This window comes from Engystomops pustulosus, unplaced genomic scaffold, assembly GCF_040894005.1.
Source record: "Engystomops pustulosus unplaced genomic scaffold, aEngPut4.maternal MAT_SCAFFOLD_667, whole genome shotgun sequence".
Classification (NCBI taxonomy): Eukaryota; Metazoa; Chordata; class Amphibia; order Anura; family Leptodactylidae; genus Engystomops; species Engystomops pustulosus.
The window spans coordinates 19,999-42,034 of NW_027285546.1; the positions used below are offsets into that span (position 1 = coordinate 19,999).

General features: G+C 47.6%; 1 protein-coding gene across 1 annotated transcript in view; it reads left to right on the forward strand.

The window, feature by feature from the left end:
- LOC140112249 (phospholipid-transporting ATPase ID-like) overlaps positions 1 to 22,030 on the forward strand; it is a gene marked incomplete at its 5' end in the record, with an annotated part of 41,750 nt that extends 19,720 nt beyond the window's left edge. The window contains 14 exons of the mRNA XM_072132443.1: positions 699 to 864; positions 1,930 to 2,118; positions 2,427 to 2,542; positions 4,800 to 4,964; positions 5,105 to 5,216; positions 5,501 to 5,606; positions 5,688 to 5,841; positions 9,098 to 9,281; positions 13,291 to 13,514; positions 13,663 to 13,746; positions 13,892 to 14,137; positions 16,718 to 16,856; positions 16,950 to 17,080; positions 17,519 to 22,030. Coding sequence (XP_071988544.1) covers positions 699 to 864; positions 1,930 to 2,118; positions 2,427 to 2,542; positions 4,800 to 4,964; positions 5,105 to 5,216; positions 5,501 to 5,606; positions 5,688 to 5,841; positions 9,098 to 9,281; positions 13,291 to 13,514; positions 13,663 to 13,746; positions 13,892 to 14,137; positions 16,718 to 16,856; positions 16,950 to 17,080; positions 17,519 to 17,731 — 2,229 coding nt within the window. The remainder of the gene's footprint in view (positions 1 to 698; positions 865 to 1,929; positions 2,119 to 2,426; positions 2,543 to 4,799; positions 4,965 to 5,104; positions 5,217 to 5,500; positions 5,607 to 5,687; positions 5,842 to 9,097; positions 9,282 to 13,290; positions 13,515 to 13,662; positions 13,747 to 13,891; positions 14,138 to 16,717; positions 16,857 to 16,949; positions 17,081 to 17,518) is intronic.
- Between the last annotated feature and the right edge of the window lie 6 nt (positions 22,031 to 22,036).

The window sequence follows — 22,036 nt, forward strand, 5'->3', positions numbered from 1 at the left end:
GTTACATTGTGTTGTGTTACGTTGTGTTGTGTGACGTTGTGTTGTGTTACGTTGTGTTATGTTACGTTGTGTTGTGTTACGTTGTGTTGTGTTACTTTGTGTTGTGTTACGTTGTGTTGTGTTACGTTGTGTTGTGTTACGTTGTGTTACGTTGTGTTGTGTTACGTTGTGTTGTGCTACATTGTGTTCTGTTACTTTGTGTTGTGTTACGTTGTGTTGTGTTACGTTGTGTTGTGTTACGTTGTGTTGTGTTACGTTGTGTTGTGTTACTTTGTGTTGTGTTATGTTGTGTTGTGTTACGTTGTGTTGTGTTACGTTGTGTTGTGTTACGTTGTGTTGTGTTACGTTGTGTTGTGTTACGTTGTGTTGTGTTACTTTGTGTTGTGTTACGTTGTGTTGTGTTACGTTGTGTTGTGTTACGTTGTGTTGTGTTACGTTGTGTTGTGTTACGTTGTGTTGTGTTACGTTGTGTTGTGTTACGTTGTGTTGTGTTACTTTGTGTTGTGTTACGTTGTGTTGTGTTACGTTGTGTTGTGTTACGTTGTGTTGTGTTACGTTGTGTTGTGTTACGTTGTGTTGTGTTACGTTGTGTTGTGTTACGTTGTGTTGTGTTACGTTGGTCGTACACTTATAACAGCAGATGCATAGACACACGTCAGGACTTGGACCTCAGTGACCCCTTCTCTTCTATGTCTCAGTACACAGAAAAGGTGGATTTCTCCTACAACTCTCTGGCCGATCCCAAGTTCTTCTTTCACGATCATAGATTGGTGGAATCTGTAAAGATGGGGGACCCGTCCACACACGAGTTCTTCCGGCTTCTGGCCCTGTGTCACACAGCGATGTCCGAGGAGAAGAAACCAGGTGAGGATCCTAGACAATCCGTATGATCACTATGGAATTCAGGAGGTTGGGATTTTCCAATGTTTTAACAGATCTCTCCTAAAGTCCATCCTCTGTAATGACCATTTCGGGTCTATGCTCGGACCTTACTCTTCTGTTCTGTCCCATTGTCAGCAGTGGTGCTGGGTGTGCAACTTCACACAACTCTAGAATTTAGGATGACCTAAGATATGATTGTTTTTGATTTCTGGGACCTCAGAGCAGAGCAGTGCCCTAGGATGGTAAGAGGAGATTTTTAAAGTTTCTAGCGGGTGCTCAATAGATTTTTTAACTCAACAAACCCCAAATTTGTCAAAGATTAATTCTTATATTACAACCATATATTGCCAAGATCCTATGTAGACTAGAAGAGTCAACCAAATCTAACCAAAAGATGTCCACCTGTGGATAATCACCTCGTGTATAAGTGATACCACGATTATACAATACCCCATCAGGGGCAGCTGGATTCCCAGGGTCTACAGTGGCTGCTTGTAGTGTGGCCTAGCACCTATGTGTGTGTACCAAGGTGGCTTGGTCTACAAGAAACCATCACTGTGGTGGCGATGGGGCTGACCAAAGTCATATTGGACTTGTAGTGTTTGGAGCACTACATTCAAGCAGAAGATTGCAGCAAAGGATAGAGCTTAAGCAACTATTACTTATCACACCATGGGAAATACTGCCTTGAAAGGGTAAGTTTTAAGGGTGGCATAGGAGGGTTGGATCAACCAGGAGCTGCAGAATCTGGAGCTCAATCTAGTGATGACCAGTCCAGCGGGACATTACAATTACATTATGTGGAGTGTTTTAGTTCACTCCTGGGCAATCTAGGGCATGAGGAGTTGATACAACTAACTATCGGACTCTTAAGGCATCCAGAGAATGCAATCTGTTCTGACCATCCATAAAAATGATCCACGGTCTTATTGCTAAAGGCTGTAGGGTTCAGTCCATAATACGATGATCATACACACCTGAGCTCACAAATACACTTACTGCCCCACAGACTATCCCTGTCCTGATTGTCTTCTCTTTGCACCACAGGTGAATTAGTCTATCAGGCTCAGTCTCCCGACGAGGGGGCGCTGGTCACCGCCGCCAGAAACTTCGGATTTGTCTTCCGTTCCCGTACACCAGAAACCATCACTGTAGTGGAGATGGGGGTGACCAAAGTCTACAATTTATTGGCCATATTGGACTTCAACAATGAACGGAAAAGGATGTCGGTGATTGGTGAGTTCTGCAAAGTTGTGACACTCCGATGTAAGATTGCATGAGGGCGCCCATCAGTATGACATCCTGAGCAGTATTCTTATAATCTACTAGTTGTCTATTATTACAATATGATGGGTATAGTGCTGCTCATAATATGGGGAAGATATATTGTGTAGTTTTGTTATATGTGTCTATGTAACATCTCTTATGTTATTATATGTGTTTTATGTGTGATGTGAGTGACAGGTGGTTACACTTTTATATATTGTAACATTATGTATATGTGTTATGTGTGACATGATATTCATTGACGCCTGTCCCCACAGTGCAGAGCCCGGAGGGCCGCCTCACCTTGTACTGTAAGGGAGCGGACACCATTGTGTACGAGCTCCTTGACCATTCCAGCGAAGGCTTGAAGGAAGTGACCACTGACCATCTGAATGTGAGTTGTATCTATAGACGGGATATGTCATACTCCATTTCCTTCATTATGTTTTGCCCTCAAACTAGATAAGACACTACTACCACTATTACTACCACTACTACTACCACTATTACTACTACTATTACTACCACTATTACTACCACTATTACTACTACTATTACTACCACTATTACTACCACTATTACTACTACTATTACTACTACTATTACTACTACCACTATTACTACCACTACTACTACTACCACTATTACTACCACTATTACTACCACTACTACTACCACTACTACTACCACTATTACTACTACCACTATTACTACCACTACTACTACTACCACTATTACTACTCAGCAACCTGTGCATTTCTGTTACTACTTGCTGTAATTTATGTCCATGTCCTACAGCAATGATGGGGAAATTTTTAGAGACCAAGGGGGATATTTATCATACGCTGGTGCTCGTGCGCCAGTGTATGATCGCCCCGCCGCTGCAAATTCACAGCCCGATACATCAAGAGGCTTCTGCCTCTTGATGTATCGGGCTGCCAGTAGTGCGGCGTTTAACCTACGCAGTCGGCGGCTTTTCACGTATGAAAAGTTGCCGGCAGCAGCGAGTGCGCAGGCGCGGGGACAGTAACACCCCGCACCGGCCTGCTCCCGTCCGGCCGCGCCACCCCCCCTTCACGCCCCTTCATGCCCCACTGGCGTGAAGGTGGCGGATTGGGGAAAATAATCACAAAAGCTAGCAATAAGCTAGCATTTGCGATTATTTCAGGGCCTCTGCGCCAGTGGCGGTGCGCAGAGGTCCTGATAAATATGCCCCCAAGTGCCCAAACTGCAGCCAAAATCTACTTTTTGTTAAATCGCAAGAGAGGATTTTTAAAGTTTATATGGGGTGATCCATAGATTTTCCAGAGCAACAACCCCCAGCTTTACCATTTTCTTAGCGCTAGTCTTTTATTACCGCCATATAGCGTATTAGTACGTCACAATTCCATAAAGGGAGTATGGAGTCGGCTGAGCCCACTCCACACAAGCCGGGTATTTGCTGCATATTCCACCGGTAACATCTGTGTTCAGTACTGGCTCCAGTTGCAGGTTTCAACCCTTTGACTGCCCCCGGCAAAGTCAAAAATTGACATCATGTGGCACGGGGAGCGTTGATCAGTTTTCATGACAGCCTGAAGTCTTTATAAGGTTTCACCATCTGTCATTGCTGAAGAGCTGTATTAGTGTGCCAGTGGCACACTGCTACAGAGCTCTATAAAATTCTCCATGTACTGTAATACAGTAGTATTGCAGTATATGGCACGAGCAATCAGACTCCCTAGGGTTAAAATAGTAGATTTAAAAAAAAAAAAAAATCCTAAACAATTTGGGTATCGCCGCGTCCTATAAGTCCTTATCTATGAATATATAAAAATGCGTATTCCCAGTGGTGAACCCTGTAATGGAAAATAGCGCCCAAATGTCTGAAATGCCACTTTTTTGCCATTTTCCAACACCTAAAAAGTCATCAAAAGATTGTACAGTCCTCAAAATGGGAGCAATGAAAATGATATCTCAAACCGCAAAAAAATGACAACAAACAAAGACATTTTTTTGTACATGAGGTTTATGCCTTAAAACACAATAAAACCTGTGTAAATTTGGGTTCCCCGTCATCATACCGACCCAAAGAATAAAGTAGACCTGTCATTTGGGGCACACAGCGAAAACCACACGGACCACAAGAAATTTCACCAATTTCACCACATTTGGAATTTTTTTACCCACTTCCCAGTAAATGGCACGAAATCATAAATACTGTCACTATGAAATGCGATTTGTTACACAGAAAACAAGCCCTCGCGCAGCTCCATACACGGGAAAAATAAAAAGTTCATAAAACTCCATAAAAAATTGAAACACAAAAGTCATTAAGTGGTTAAGGGGTAACTGCTCTGCCGCCACTTTCTATTGTATCAGTGCCTGGAGGCTGCCAATACAATTAAACAAAGGCAGAGAATTTATAGCTTCAGTCATTGGTCATTGATCTGGAAATGTCTGGGGATCGGGACGAGCCATGAAACGTACAGAACAGCGAATTACCTGGAATATTTTATATTTTTTCATGCAAAACCAAGTCGACCATTAGTCAGGCATCTAGTACAACCAGACCGGGAAGTCATCGGGAACGGGCGTTCATAAATCCCCTGCCATGTAGAAAACCCTGTGACCCTACATGACCTCTCTCATGGTCTCCCTCTATGTCCTAGGAGTTTGCCGGGGAAGGTTTACGCACTTTGGTTCTCGCTTACAAGGACTTGGACAAGGTCTACTTTGCCGACTGGAAGAGCCGGCACCATGAAGCGAGTACATCCCTGGACAATCGCGAGGAGAAGCTGGCCGTGCTCTACGAGGAGATTGAGAAAGAGCTGAAGGTTAGTCTTGGGATGATGACTTGTTCTGCTATGGGGGATGACGGACACCACCAGTCCTATAGATAATGAGATCTGTGGTGGGAGAAACGTTCTGATAACATTGTATACTGAGATATTCTGGCACTTTCATTACATTGTAGCTAATCGGAGCGTCGGCTATAGAAGATAAACTTCAAGATGGCGTCCCCCAGACTATCGAGACCCTCACCAGGGCTGACATTAAAATATGGGTGCTCACCGGAGACAAGCAAGGTAAAAAAAACGTAAATGTGTAGAATATTCCATAGAATAATGAGAAATAAGATTTAGGATGGGGAATCCCCGCTGTATCCCCACGGCCATCATTCCCTTGTACACAGAGAAACATTTTCATCTTTGCTACATTGTATAATCTCTACCTATGGGCAATGAATGGGCGAAACGCGTTGTTCCGTATTGGAATGTGTCGCTGGACCTTAGAATAAACTTGACCTCTGAGCCCCTTGAGGTGGAATGTCTCAGCCCTCAGGGTAATCTTATCTCCTCTGATTCCACAGAAACGGCGGAGAACATCGGGTACTCGTGTAACATGCTGCAAGACGAGATGAAGGAGATCTTCATCATAAAGGGCAGCAGCCCCGAGGAGGTGGAGGAGGAGCTCAGGTAAAGGCTCCCGACATCTCATCACCAGTACAAGGGGCCATTAGACGGATTTCATCCTAACAAAGATGTTTTTGTGCGCAGGACGGCGCGGAGGAGGATGAATCCGGATTCATTTATGGACAATTATGATATAAAGGTTCAAATAAAGAAATGCTCAAAGCAGTCACAAGTGATTCCAGACGATGAGCTGAAGGGAGAAGAGACGTACGGGATCATCATCAACGGCCACAGTCTGGTGCGTGACATGGGGGCAGATAGTAAGGACTTATATACAGCCCACTAGATGGCGGTGCTGGTATACAGCCCACTAGATGGCAGTGCTGATATACAGCCCACTAGATGGCGGTGCTGATATACAGCCCACTAGATGGCAGTGCTGGTGTACAGTCCACTAGATGGCGGTGCTGATATACAGCCCACTAGATGGTGGTGCTGATATAAAGCCCATTAGATGGCGGTGCTGATATACAGCCCACTAGATGGCGGTGCTGATATACAGCCCACTAGATGGCGGTGCTGATATACAGCCCACTAGATGGTGGTGCTGATATACAGCCCACTAGATGGCAGTGCTGATATACAGCCCACTAGATGGCAGTGCTGATATACAGCCCACTAGATGGCGGTGCTGGTATACAGCCCACTAGATGGCAGTGCTGGTATACAGCCCACTAGATGGCGGTGCTGATATACAGCCCACTAGATGGCGGTGCTGATATACAGCCCATTAGATGGCGGTGCTGGTATACAGCCCACTAGATGGCGGTGCTGATATACAGGCCACTAGATGGCGGTGCTGATATACAGCCCATTAGATGGCGGTGCTGATATACAGCCCATTAGATGGCGGTGCTGATATACAGCCCACTAGATGAAGGTGCTGATATACAGCCCACTAGATGGCGGTGCTGATATACAGCCCGCTAGATGAAGGTGCTGATATACAGCCCACTAGATGGCGGTGCTGATATACAGCCCACTAGATGGCGGTGCTGATATACAGCCCACTAGATGGCGGTGCTGATATACAGCCCACTAGATGGCGGTGCTGATATACAGCCCACTAGATGACGGTGCTGATATACAGCCCACTAGATGGCGGTGCTGGTATACAGCCCACTAGATGGCAGTGCTGATATACAGCCCACTAGATGGCGGTGCTGATATACAGCCCACTAGATGGCGGTGCTGATATACAGCCCACTAGATGACGGTGCTGATATACAGCCCATTAGATGGCGGTGCTGATATACAGTCCACTAGATGGCGGTGCTGATATACAGCCCACTAGATGGCGGTGCTGATATACAGCCCATTAGATGGCGGTGCTGATATACAGCCCACTAGATGAAGGTGCTGATATACAGCCCGCTAGATGGCGGTGCTGATATACAGCCCACTAGATGAAGGTGCTGATATACAGCCCACTAGATGGCGGTGCTGATATACAGCCCACTAGATGGCGGTGCTGATATACAGCCCACTAGATGGCGGTGCTGATATACAGTCCACTAGATGGCGGTGCTGATATACAGTCTACTAGATGGCGGTGCTGATATACAGCCCAATAGATGGCGGTGCTGGTATACAGCCCACTAGATGGCGGTGCTGGTATACAGCCTACTAGATGGCGGTGCTGATATAGAGTGAACGTCCACTAGTGGTAATGAGTTATAGAGGTTCGGAATAGCTGGGGCCAAAATACATCTGTCCTTTATTGTCACGCCCCTATCTTGGCCTCCAGCACCCGGACTATTATTGTAGAGCACCCGGCCCATCCCTTCTTATCCACTTCCTGACCTTGGTTGATGCCCTTTCCAAATTCTATTATATTACAAACATTAACAAAATTGTATCTAAAAGGGAAAACTCTTTATTATCTTTACGTGATATCAGAATTGTACATAGAAGACGGAGGAAATGGAACTTTGTTTATTTTAGGGCCAGAAAAATATTTACTTTAAGCCATAACTTCACTTTACAAAATTATTTCAGCGTTTACTTTTAGATAGAAAGTTGAGTAACATTTGTAAATACTTTGCTTCCCTTATCTTGTGCTGATCTTGAGTCAAATCAAACCTTATACTCCGGTCACCTCCAAAGCTGCATTTACAGCTTTTGTAAACTCTCATATTGTAGTATTTCCCTACTTGCTACTAGTTTTCTTTTGGTTCAGTGTCTGTACAGGACATTCTCTGCTGCGGTGCATCACGAGGGACCCGCTAATGATTACGAAATGAAAGACGCGGAGATACAATGTATTTCAGTAGTGGACAATGCATCATTGGATCTCAGGCTGGGTTTCAGGCAGCAGCTAGAAATGTAGATCCTAAAGACAACCTGTCAGTAAACTACCAGCCGCTTCAGGTCGGGTATGAAATGTCCTTTCTCAAATTTCCTGTTTTATGTAAAATCTTACCCATTCACCTATAAAATAAATTCTCCTCCAAAGTCGGGCAAATATGACTCTTCTCATTACAATTTCACATAAGATGAGTCAAGTTTAGTAGTTGCGGAGGGAGTGTAACTTTAGAAACCTCTATCTTCTGTTCTATAGCACCTAGACACATGCTGCTTGTGTCATATTAAAGATAAGAACCAGAGATACAGCCAGCTAAAGACATTGGGGCACATTTATTAAGGGTCGGTCGGACGCATTTTCGTCAGGTTTCCCGACGATTTCCATTTTGCGCCGAATTGCCCCATTTTGCGCCGAATTGTTGGCGCACGCGAACGGATTTTGGTGCATGGGTGCCAGCTTGCATGCGACAGAAATGGGGACAACCCGCCGGATTTGGACAAACCGCAGAATTTAAAAAAGGATTTGTGTCGCAAGATCAAGCACTCACATGCACCAGGAAGAAGCAGGTGAACTCCGGTGGACCTCAGGGCAGAAGCGACGGATGCAGGAACTCGGACGTATTAGGTTAGTGAATCACAGCAGACCCAAATCCTCGTTGGACAACGCACTGCGGGATCGCGACAGGACCGGGTAAGTATATGTGCCCCATTGTTGTAAATGTGAGCTGCAGATTCAGTTCCCATCTATTTTTTAATTTTGTATATGTCCAGTTCTGTAGCTCACAGAACCAGAGGCCTGATGAGAGATTCTTATCTTTTAATATGACACCAGTAGCATGTTTTTAGGGACTATAGATCCAAAGGCTGCAACCACTTGACTCATCTTATGTAAAAATTAGATGAGAAGAGTCATATTTACCCGTCTTCAGGAGAGATTTTTATAGGTAAATGTGTGAGATTTCACATAAAAGAGGAAATACTAGAAAGAATATTTCATCCCTCAACTGAGAGGGGTAGTAGTTTAGTGGGGTAAAATCTGGTGACATCTCCCACAATGCTCTGCAGCACGACTTGCCCTATACTTGCATTGTATTAGCAGAATTGTGAACGCAGCCCTGGTTGTGACTAGAGTAAAGCACATGATATATCTAAGTGTTATTTCACCCCAGTGATTTCTGCTGGTCCCACAGGCTTACGCTCTAGAGGAGAGCATGGAGGTGGAGCTCCTGCGGACGGCGTGCATGTGCCAGGCCGTCATATGCTGTCGGGTGACTCCTCTGCAGAAGGCGCAGGTGGTGCAGCTGGTGAAGAAGTACAAAAAAGCGGTGACGCTGGCCATAGGAGACGGAGCCAATGATGTCAGCATGATCAAGAGTGAGTCCTGGAGGATTCTGGGAGCCGTTATATAAGTGTAATGACCCATCCACCGCCCCTGGACCTGTGGAATCAGTTATAGAGTTATTTCTGCTGTAATTATTTCCTGCTTCGCTAATGAGAAAGTTACATCTGGAGGAGATTATCCGAGTATTCTCTGTCTTGTAGGACGGGAGCGGCGGTGGTAGGGAGGGATGTCAGCTGGATATGTAATCAGATGCTCAGATTCTAACGGAAAAAAAAGTTATAAAATAAAACAGAAAAATCTTATTTTCTCACCGACGTAAATGTTTCCACCAAAGGCAGAAAATAGGCAATGAATCATCTGTGGGAGAAGAGACTTTGGGGGTCATTTACTAAGGGCCCGATTTGCGTTTTCCCAACTTGTTACCCGAATATTACCGATTTGCGCCGATTGTACCTGAATTGCCCCGGAATTTTGGCGCACGCGATCGGATTGTGGCGCATCCGCACCGGCATGCACGCGACGGAAATTGGGGGGCGTGGCCGAACAAAAACCCGACGGATTCGGAAAAACCGCCGCATTTAAAAAAGGAAATTGTGTCGTAGAGCTTGCACTCACCTTCATCCAGGATAGGATCGTGAACTTCAGTGCATTTCAGGGAACTTCAGCGCAGCAGCGCCACCTGGTGGACGTCAGAGGGACTGCCTTGATGAATCCCGGCCGGACCCAAATCCAGCGCAGAGAACTCGCCGCTGGATCGCGAACGGACCCGGTAAGTAAATCTTCCCCTTTGTGTCATTGGAGGTGATGCACTGCAACATTGGGGCAGATTTACTTACCCGGTCCGTTCGCGATCCAGCGGCGCGTTCTCTGCGCTGGATTCGGGTCCGTCCGGGATTCATCAAGGTAGTTCCTCCGCCATCCACCAAGTGGCGCTGCTCCGCTGAAAAGCATCTGAACGCGCTGGAGTTCACCGACCCGGACCAAGTGAAGGTAAGCGCGTCCCAAGCGACACATTTCTTTTTTTAAATGCGGCGGTTTTTCCGAATCCGTCGGGTTTTCGCTCGGCCACGTCCCCCGATTTCTGTCGCGTGCATGCCGGCGCCAATGCACCACAATCCGATCGCGTGCGCCAAAATCCCGGGGGAAAACCAGGGGAAATCGGCGCAAATCGGAAATATTCGGGTAACACATCGGGAAAACGCGAATCGGGCCCTTAGTAAATGACCCCCATTGTTGTCTCCACTTAACTCCCTGGTTCTGGCTCAATCCCTGATATTCCTTCTTCTGTGCCCCAATCATTGGTGTCCGGTGTTTCTAAGCTCCATTCTCTGTCCTCTAGTGGTCCATCGCTTCACGCCCCAGGACTGCAGTAATGATGTCGCTCCACTCTTTGTATTCTGCCTTGGTAAACCACTTCAGGATGTTCTGTGGTTCCATTTACTGGTTCAGGATGTTCAGTTGTATGTTGCACCATTCCTTGAAGCCTTATGGCTTATTAGAACCCCAGTCCAGGATGTCTAGTTTGGGTCCCCAGGTCAGGATGTCCAGTGGTGTGGTTCTCCAGGACAGAATATCCAACAGGTTTGGTTCTCCAGGTCATAATGTTCAGTAGTTTAGCTCTCCGGGTCAGCATGTCCAGTGGTTTGGTTCTCCAGGTCATAATTTTTAGTGGTTTGGTTCTCCAGTTAAGGATGTCCTGCTCGTTTGGTTCTCCAGGTCTGCACATCCAGTGGTTTAGTTCTGCGGATCATAATGTTCAGTGGTTTGGTTCTCCAGTACAGGATGTCCAGTGATTTGGTTCTCCAGTACAGGATGTCCAGTGATTTGGTTCTCCAGTACAGGATGTCCAGTGATTTGGTTCTCCAGTACAGGATGTCCAGTGATTTGGTTCTCCAGTACAGGATGTCCAGTGGTTTGGTTCTCCAGTACAGGATGTCCAGTGATTTGGTTCTCCAGTACAGGATGTCCAGTGATTTGGTTCTCCAGTACAGGATGTCCAGTGATTTGGTTCTCCAGTACAGGATGTCCAGTGATTTGGTTCTCCAGTACAGGATGTCCAGTGGTTTGGTTCTCCAGTACAGGATGTCCAGTGATTTGGTTCTCCAGTACAGGATGTCCAGTGATTTGGTTCTCCAGTACAGGATGTCCAGTGGTTTGGTTCTCCAGTACAGGATGTCCAGTGATTTGGTTCTCCAGTACAGGATGTCCAGTGATTTGGTTCTCCAGTACAGGATGTCCTGTGGTTTGGTTCTACAGTACAGGATGTCCAGTGATTTGGTTCTCCAGTACAGGATGTCCAGTGGTTTGGTTCTCCAGTACAGGATGTCCAGTGGTTTGGTTCTCCAGTACAGGATGTCCAGTGATTTGGTTCTCCAGTACAGGATGTCCTGTGGTTTGGTTCTCCAGTACAGGATGTCCAGTGGTTTGGTTCTCCAGTACAGGATGTCCAGTGATTTGGTTCTCCAGTACAGGATGTCCAGTGATTTGGTTCTCCAGTACAGGATGTCCAGTGATTTGGTTCTCCAGTACAGGATGTCCAGTGGTTTGGTTCTCCAGTACAGGATGTCCAGTGGTTTGGTTCTCCAGTACAGGATGTCCAGTGGTTTGGTTCTCCAGTACAGGATGTCCTGTGGTTTGGTTCTCCAGTACAGGATGTCCAGTGGTTTGGTTCTCCAGTACAGGATGTCCAGTGGTTTGGTTCTCCAGTACAGGATGTCCAGTGATTTGGTTCTCCAGTACAGGATGTCCAGTGGTTTGGTTCTCCAGTACAGGATGTCCAGTGGTTTGGTTCTCCAGTACAGGATGTCCAGTGGTTTGGTTCTCCAGTACAGGATGTCCTGTGGTTTGGTTCTCCAGTACAGGATGTCCAGTGGTTTGGTTCTCCAGTACAGGATGTCCAGTGGTTTGGTTCTCCAGTACAGGATGTCCAGTGATTTGGTTCTCCAGTACAGGATGTCCTGTGGTTTGGTTCTCCAGTACAGGATGTCCAGTGGTTTGGTTCTCCAGTACAGGATGTCCAGTGATTTGGTTCTCCAGTACAGGATGTCCAGTGGTTTGGTTCTCCAGTACAGGATGTCCAGTGGTTTGGTTCTCCAGTACAGGATGTCCAGTGGTTTGGTTCTCCAGTACAGGATGTCCAGTGGTTTGGTTCTCCAGTACAGGATGTCCAGTGGTTTGGTTCTCCAGTACAGGATGTCCAGTGGCTCAGTTATCAAGGTCAGGATATCTATTGGTTTGGTTCTCCAGTTCAAGATGTCAAGTAGTTTGGTTCTTCATGTTGGTAAGTTGTTTTTCACATCACTATGTTAGTTAACTTGGATCTCCAGGTCAGGATCACCATTAGCTCGGTTCTCTAGATTAGGATGTCCGGTGGATTAGTTCTCCAGCTTAGTAGGTCCGGTGTTATCTTGCCCATTACTTTGTGTGATCTAAGGTCATTCTAAGTGTCCATCACTTCAGCTCAGGATATCCAATGGTTTCCAATGGTCTCCTTCCTGATATTGAGTATTTTTGTGTCTGTGTCCTTTTGTCCTATTGAACGTGTTCAGAGTTTTGGTTTCTCAGTCCTTTGTGTGTTGTTCAGGATTTGGAGGATTACACAAAGAGGGTCCTTTTGGTTTTGTGCCCCACTCCATGATCAGGTGATTATAATGATAATAATAATCTTTATTTCTATAGCTCCATCATATTCCGTAGCTTTACACATCATAGGGGACATATACAAATATAATATTACATTACAGAGTAATAACAGTCACACTGAACAATAGGAGTGAGTGAGGAGTCATTACAGACCAGATGCTAAATGAAACTAACATTGTGATAATGCATGCGTTTTGTTAATGTAATGCAAACAAATGTGTTAACATTTGTGTTTGCAAAATGCAACCATTAACACAATGTTAACAGCAATGTCATTAGGCAAATCTCTCCTCTGCTGTTGTATTTTGTTTCTAAATTCCATGTAAATGCCACGTGTGAACGCAACCTAATATAACGGTTTTAAAACATCTTTTACTAACATGTTCCCTCCTTTCGCAGCGGCACACATCGGAGTAGGGATCAGTGGGCAGGAGGGAATGCAGGCCGTGCTGTCCAGTGACTTCTCGTTCGCCCAGTTTCGGTATCTGCAGCGCCTCCTCCTGGTGCACGGCCGCTGGTCCTATAATCGCATGTGCCAGTTCCTGAGATACTTTTTCTACAAGAATTTCACCTTCACACTGGTCCATTTCTGGTATGGATTCTTCTGTGGCTTCTCCGCTCAGGTGAGACAACAAAAACCTGCAGTGAATAGGAAAACACAACTGTGTTCTGTCCCAAGGAGCTTACAATCTAAGCCTTAAACGAGGCTTTGCAGCCATCTTGTGTCCATCACGCTGTACTGCAGCTCAGTCTTTTGATCTTTATTCACAGACTGTGTACGATGAATGGTTCATCACCATGTACAATCTGGTCTATACCTCACTGCCGGTGCTGGGGATGAGTCTGTTTGATCAGGTAGGTACATCAGTGTCATGTCAGCCCTCATCTATCTGTGAACGCTGGGTGATAAACTTACCGATAATGACTCAGATCTCCTACACAGCTGAATAGTAATAGTATAGGTGTGATAGAAGAACTAGACTAATCCTCCTCTTTCCAGGACGTGGATGACCGCTGGAGCATGGAGTATCCGCAGCTGTATGAGCCCGGCCAGAAGAATCGATACTTCAACAAGAAAGAGTTTGTGAAGTGTGTGATCCATGGCATCTACAGCTCCCTCGTTCTGTTCTTTGTGCCTTATGGAGCCCTGTACGACACAGTGAGAGACGACGGCAAAGCCGTATCCGACTACCAGTCCTTTGCCTTGATGGCTCAGACCTGCCTCCTGCTGGTGGTGTCAGTACAGGTAAGTCCCCAGCCAAATGTACTCAGGATAGTGTAAGGGTCCATGTATCCTGTCCCATAAGTGTCAGCGTGTCCCTGTCCTGTCCCAAAGTGTCAGCATGTCCCCTCCCCCAAGTGTCGGCGTGTCCTTGTCCTGTCCTCCCAAGTGTCAGCGTGTCCCCTCCCCCAAGGGTCAGCGTGTCCCTGTCCTGTCCCCCCAAGTGTCAGTGTGTCCCTGTCCTGTCCCCCCAAGTGTCAGTGTGTCCCTGTCCTGGCCCCCCAAGTGTCAGTGTGTCCCTGTCCTGGCCCCCCAAGTGTCAGCGTGTCCCTGTCCTGCCCCCCCAAGTGTCAGCGTGTCCCTGTCCTGTCCCCCCCAAGTGTCAGCGTGTCCCTGTCCTGTCCCCCCAAGTGTCAGCGTGTCCATGTCCTGTCTCCCCAAGTGTCAGCGTGTTACTATCCTGTCCCCCAAGTGTCAGCGTGTCCCTGTCCTGTCCCCCCCAAGTCTCAGCATGTCCCTGTCCTGTCCCCCAAGTGTCAGCGTGTCCCTGCCCTGCACCCCAAGTGTCAGCGTGTCCCTGTCCTGTCCCCCCAAGTGTCAGCGTGTCCCTGTCCTGTCCTCCCAAGTGTCAGCGTGTCCCTGTCCTGTCCCCCCAAGTGTCAGCATGTCCCTGTCCTGTCCCCCAAGTGTCAGTGTGTCCCTGTCCTGTCCCCCCAAGTGTCAGCGTGTCCCTGTCCTGTCCCCCAAGTGTCAGCGTGTCCCTGTCCTGTCCCCCCAAGTGTCAGCGTGTCCATGCCCTGTCCCCCAAGTGTCAGCGTGTCCATGTCCTGTCCCCCCAAGTGTCAGCGTGTCCATGTCCTGTCCCCCAAGTGTCAGCGTGTCCCTGTCCTGTCCCCCCAAGTGTCAGCGTGTCCCTGTCCTGTCCCCCCAAGTGTCAGCGTGTCCCTGTCCTGTCCCCCCAAGTGTCAGCGTGTCCCTGTTCTGTCCCCCCAAGTGTCAGCGTGTCCTTGTCCTGTCCCCCCAAGTGTTAGTGTGTCCCTATCCTGTCCCCCAAGTGTCAGCGTGTCCCTGTCCTGTCCCCCAAGTGTCAGCGTGTCCTTGTCCTGTCCTCCCAAGTGTCAGCGTGTCCCCTCCCCCAAGGGTCAGCGTGTCCCTGTCCTGTCCCCCCAAGTGTCAGTGTGTCCCAGTCCTGTCCCCCCAAGTGTCAGTGTGTCCCTATCCTGTCCCCCCAAGTGTCAGCGTGTCCCTGTCCTGTCCCCCTAAGTGTCAGCGTGTCCATGTCCTGTCTCCCCAAGTGTCAGCGTGTCCCTATCCTGTCCCCCAAGTGTCAGCGTGTCCCTGTCCTATCCCCCCCAAGTGTCAGCATGTCCCTGTCCTGTCCCCCAAGTGTCAGCGTGTCCCTGCCCTGCACCCCAAGTGTCAGCGTGTCCCTGTCCCCCCCCCAAGTGTCAGCATGTCCCTGCCCCCCCCCCCAAGTGTCAGCGTGTCCCTGTCCTGTCCCCCCAAGTGTCAGCATGTCCCTGTCCTGTCCCCCAAGTGTCAGCGTGTCCCTGTCCTGTCCCCCAAGTGTCAGCATGTCCCTGTCCTGTCCCAAGTGTCAGCGTGTCCCTGTCCTGTCCCCCCAAGTGTCAGCGTGTCCTTGTCCTGTCCCCCCAAGTGTCAGCGTGTCCCTGTCCTGTGCCCCAAGTGTCAGCGTGTCCCTGTCCTGTCCCCCCAAGTGTCAGCGTGTCGCTGTCCTGTCCCCCCAAGTGTCAGCGTGTCCCTGTCCTGTCCCCCCCAAGTGTCAGCGTGTCCCTGTCCTGTCCTCCCCAAGTGTCAGCGTGTCCCTGTCCTGTCCCCCAAGTGTCAGCGTGTCCCTGCCCCCCCCCAAGTGTCAGCGTGTCCCTGTCCTGTCCCCCCAAGTGTCAGCGTGTCCCTGTCCTGTCCCCCAAGTGTCAGCGTGTTCCTGTCCTGTCCCCCAAGTGTCAGCGTGTCCCTGTCCTGTCCCCCAAGTGTCAGCGTGTCCCTGTCCTGTCCCCCAAGTGTCAGCATGTCCCTGTCCTGTCCCAAGTGTCAGCGTGTCCCTGTCCTGTCCCCCCAAGTGTCAGCGTGTCCTTGTCCTGTCCCCCCAAGTGTCACCATGTCCCTGTCCTGTGCCCCAAGTGTCAGCGTGTCCCTGTCCTGTCCCCCCAAGTGTCAGCGTGTCGCTGTCCTGTCCCCCCAAGTGTCAGCGTGTCCCTGTCCTGTCCTCCCCAAGTGTCAGCGTGTCCCTGTCCTGTCCCCCAAGTGTCAGCGTGTCCCTGTCCCCCCCCCCCAAGTGTCAGCGTGTCCCTGTCCTGTCCCCCCAAGTGTCAGCGTGTCCCTGTCCTGTCCCCCAAGTGTCAGCGTGTCCCTGTCCTGTACCCCAAGTGTCAGCGTGCCCCTGTCCTGTCCCCCCAAGTGTCAGCGTGTCCCTGTCCTGTCCCCCCAAGTGTCAGCGTGTTCCTGTCCTGTCCCCCAAGTGTCAGCGTGTCCCTGTCCTGTCCCCCAAGTGTCAGCGTGTCCCTGTCCTGTCCCCCCAAGTGTCAGCGTGTCCCTGTCCTGTCCCCCAAGTGAATGCACTTCACCTCTTATTTTGTCCCTTAGATTGCCCTGGACACAGCTTACTGGACGGCGGTCAACCAGTTCTTCATTTGGGGCAGTTTGGCCGTGTACTTTGCTATCAGTTTTACGATGTACAGTGATGGGATGTACCTGATCTTCACAGGTTCCTTCCCCTTCATTGGTGAGTGACCTTTGCCCTTCGTTCGTCCTCTTGTAGGGTCAGTCCAGCGCTCTAGTACTTGTGTATAAGCCGCCATGTTTCCTTCTCCTCCAGGGACGGCTCGTAACTCTCTGAACCAGCCCAGCATTTGGCTCGCCATCTTCCTGACCATGGTGCTCTGTGTCCTGCCGGTGGTGGCCTACAGATTCCTGAGGTCACAGCTCAAACCTACCTTCAGTGACAGGGTAAGTAGTGGCTACGGTCACTGGGGACAACCAACGTCTCCCCAGGACTACAAACCTCAGCCCTGCCAGACGAAACAAAGCTCACATGGTAATACCCAAATCTTACGGTCTATGTGTATGATGGTGCCCCCTCTCCCTCGCACCCGCCCAATCTATTTGGGAGGCTCCGGCCTCCTGATAAATATCAGTGGGCAGCTGCCCTTTGGTCACAGGGCACTTCCTGGCGTAGAATTGCACCCTAGGCTGCGCCTGAACAAGGGCAGTCTACAGGCAGTGCACAGGTGCGGCACAGGAGCACCCTCAACGCTGGCGGCACCCACCCCACGCGCTTGGAGACGGTGTAATGGGGGAGATAATGAGATAAATACTGGAGACAGATGGAGACATTTTTGTTTTACTATATTTTAGGAAAATAATAAATTTTTTTTGAACCTCCAGATTCAGAAGAAGATCAGGGAAGCAAAAAAGCGCCCCATACCGCCCCCGCGCAGAGCCAAAATCCGTCGCACCAGCTCCCGCCGCTCTGGATATGCCTTCTCCCACACGCAGGGTTACGGAGACCTCATCACCTCCGGCAAAACATTCCGTTCCAAGATTCCCTTCCACCAAACAGGAAAATTTTCTCCCAACGAGAGAAGTCGCCATCACTGAGGGCAGAACGGCGCCAATCCGTGGCCATAAATGTCCCCTCAGGATGGACGGCACCAAAGAACAAGGCGGGTTTCCGAGATTTCCTGTCATGTCGTATGGAAAGAAAGCCATATATGCAAGTGGCCTCCATGTTTACCTCATGCGGCGGCCATCTTGGGTCTGGACCTGTTTACTAAAGATTTCCAAGCATCAGTGCCAAATCTATCACACAGGGATCTACACGTTGCCAAAGGTCGGCACATGCCGAGTTTTGTACATTTCAGACATTTTTTTGTTGCACTTTTCAGAAAACCGTATTAATTGCAATTATTTTTCTACCATCTTTGAAAGATTGGGAGAGTCCTGACAGGATCATGCGCTGCCTCCAGCGCACGCCCGTTATGTACAAGCCTCGATGTCCACGACTATGTGATATAATAAGCCAAAAAGAAATTCTTTCACCCAAACGTGCCTTAATTTAATTATGCAAATTAGAAGGTAATGAGGTAGGAGGTGGCAAAGGTGACTAATGAGTCGTCCGCTCCCTTTGAAGTAAAGCGTAATTATTGCAACGTGGAAAGTTCTGCGACTTTCATCAAACTAAGAAGGGAAAGTTCTGTAAATTATCAGGATTTTTATACAGTTTCAAAAAAGGCGTGGCTCCATGGGAGGGGTGTGGTTTCATAGGGAGGGGCATGTCAAAGCTCAGCCAGAATATGCAAATTAGCCAAAATTTTTATAAATTGCCCTGGTGTAAGTAAGGAGGTGCAAAGTTAGACATTGGCTGGAAATTGTTGCCCAAAACATTTTAGAAAGTTGTAGAACTCTTCATTGTGTGTAGAATGATAATGTATAAAACTGTACATGTTTTGTAAGGTGACCCTCTGACTCACCAAAATGTCACAGAAGAGGCTTATTACTCAGTTAGAATTACTGGTGCCCTGTGCTTAGGTGGTCACAGACTGTCCCCATGTTCTCAACTGGTCCATCTGAGAGCAAGACTACCCTATGTATACTATAGATTGGTAGTTTGGGACACACCCCCCTGATCTGGGTTGGACCACCTAGAGCAAGGGGGAGTGTCTTGGTCCATTTTATGCACACTATAGTATGGTAGTCTGGGACACACCCTCTTGATCTGGATTAGACCATCTAAGAACAAGCGGGTTGTCTCAGGCTATTGCATGCACATTATAGTAGAGTAGTCTGGGACACACCCTCCTGAATGGGGTTGGACCATCTAGAGAAAAGGGGGGGTCTCAGTCTTTTGTATGCACGATATATAGTATGGTAGTCTGGGACACACCCTCCTGATCTGGGTTGGACCATCTAAGAACAAGGGAGTGTCTCAGACTATTGCATGCACACTATAGTATGGTAGTCTGGGACACACCCTCCTGATCTGGGTTGGACCACCTAGAGCAAGGGGGAGTGTCTTGGTCCATTTTATGCACACTATAGTATGGTAGTCTGGGACACACCCTCCTGATCTGGATTAGACCATCTAAGAGCAAGCGGGTTGTCTCAGGCTATTGCATGCACATTATAGTACAGTAGTCTGGGACACACCCTCCTGAATGGGGTTGGACCATCTAGAGAAAGGGGGGGGGGGTCTCAGTCTTTTGTATGCACGATATATAGTATGGTAGTCTGGGACACACCCACCTGATCTGGGTTGGACCACCTAGAGCAAGGGGGAGTGTCTTGGTCCATTTTATGCACACTATAGTATGGTAGTCTGGGACACACCCTCCTGATCTGGATTAGACCATCTAAGAGCAAGCGGGTTGTCTCAGGCTATTGCATGCACATTATAGTACAGTAGTCTGGGACACACCCTCCTGAATGGGGTTGGACCATCTAGAGAAAGGGGGGGGGGGGGTCTCAGTCTTTTGTATGCACGATATATAGTATGGTAGTCTGGGACACACCCTCCTGATCTGGGTTGGACCATCTAAGAGCAAGGGGGTTGTTTTAGACTACCCAACCATAGAGGAATCTGAGAAGCTGTTATACAGTAATTTAGAGGGGACTAGGAATTGGAAAGTTTAGGTTTTGTTTTTAAGTTATAATATTACAGATGTTTTGATGAATATGTAACCTCTACATTCCCTTACTGTATAAACATAATATAAATTCATTATAATCTACAGAGATTAAATCTCTAATCTAATAAATAAATTAAAGGGGAGGTTCATAAAAAAGTTGTTTAAATTGGAACTTTTCACCTTAAAGGTTGTAGAGACAAATCACCTACAGTATACTTAGGGCAGAATATCCAGTTCAGATTGGCCTGGGTCTGGCACCCAGCACCCACAATTGGCTACACAACGTAAGCATTGCTTTAGCGTCTCAGTGACCTGTGAGTAGTGCGCTGTATACTAGGCCCGGCTGCTGTACTGTGTATAGCAATGTGCGCAGTATAAAGTCTCTTCGTTCCGCTTTGTACACAAGGCGCTTCTAATCATTGCGCTTTGATGCACAAATCAGGGGCCAAGACACGTGATCTCCGTCTGATGCTTCCATGTGCGTTCACACGTGGAGTTCACATTCCTTATTGAAACGCAAAACAACAGATCAGGAGACGAGATTTACCTAATAACACGGCTGTTCACATTTGCATTTACAAAACGCGGATGAAGGATTGTAAACCAAGCACTGACCTGCTGGTGTGCGCCCCTTCTGGCAAGATCCGCTCTTCTTTTAGCTCCTTATATCCTTGTTTTTACTAAAAATGGCTTTAAAAATTTAAAACCAGGGCATAAGAGCGGATCCTACCAGAAGGGGCGCACGCCAGGATGTCAGTGCTTGGTTTACAATCCTTCATCCTGGTGGTAGATTTCCTTTAACGCAATTTTAACATTGCATTAATATTGTGTTTTGTAAAAGTTAAAAGCAATATAGCTTGTCCGTTGTGCGTTGTCTCCTTTTTGCTTCTGTTTTTGTCCGCTTTATGTCCGAGATGCTTCCGTTGTTCTGTCGGCTCTTCTACATATTGAGGAAACAAGAACTCTGCGCGTCATATAACAATATCGTACACGGAGTTCAGTCCCCGGCAGAGTGATCAGTCCATAGCGCAGCCCCAGACGAGTGTGAATCGGGCCTAATTCTGACAAATTAAGGGCATTAAGGGATTGTTATAAATCTAACAAAATTACTGTAAGTAAAAGCACTATTTCCTTGTTGGATACTTCAGTAAATCCGAATAACGTATCGGTCTTTGTGTATTTGCAACTAGTGAAAGTATTTAAAGGGCTGTGTGTGTCCCTTTAAGCACCAGCACCCCGACTTATGCCACACACATAAAAGCTCATCCCCAATGCTGCTCCTGTATTTTTATATCTAGAGCCAAATTTTTTTTTTTTTCATTTAGATGACCACATTATTATGAACAGAGTACAAGGGGTAAAAGCGATATTCCGGGAATATAAATGTCTGACCCAAAAGCCCATAATGCTATGAATAAATAAAAACCACAAAACTCAATGTCACAAATCTGAGTTTAAATAGTTTGCATTTATGATTCACAACATTTTATAGGCTTTCTAAAGTAGGGAGTTATCTCCCAGACGTAGACCACAGGATACTACAACTCCCATGATCTCTCAGTTCTCAGTAACTCCTCCTGCTTGCTCTACTCCCAGTAATGATGTAACAGATTGTCCTGCTCTGTTACCATAGTAATGATGTGTAACTGCCATCACTGCACATCACTGAGATGGGTCTCACCACAACACTGGCCATAGTGGATGCACTGCACTGATGATCACATGACCAGCCCAGGCAGGTGCAGGACATGTGATGTGGACATGTGACCAGCGATCATCTTCTGTCCTGTGCTTGCTCCAAAAAGGCAAAATCAATGGACTTATTAAAGGGCCAGTAGCGTTTTAATTCTTCATTGTAATGTATGTCCACAAGATATTTCTGCTAAGGCGAGCAAAATTTTAAATAACAACTTATTACATATTAGCTTATACTATAAGGACTCAATTGTATATGAATTATGCTTATTCCTGGAATATCCCTTTAAGTTTCATCCTGAATTACAGTAACACAGCTGCTTTCTACTAGAAGCAGCGCCACCACTGCTGGCTGGTTGTGTGCGGTATTGCCACCTGGTTCCATTAATGTGAATGATATTGAATAGTAATACCACACACGGCCTGCTGGCAGCTGTGGCGCTGTGGTTTTTTTGGCTTTCCTAAAATGTAAGTCCCACTTCCATTTTTTATAAATACACCTCAGTGGATCCTAAAGTGTGACTCCATCCTAATCGGTCATCCCCTGTTTCTCAGCAGCGTTTAGGATCAGCAAAGATGGATC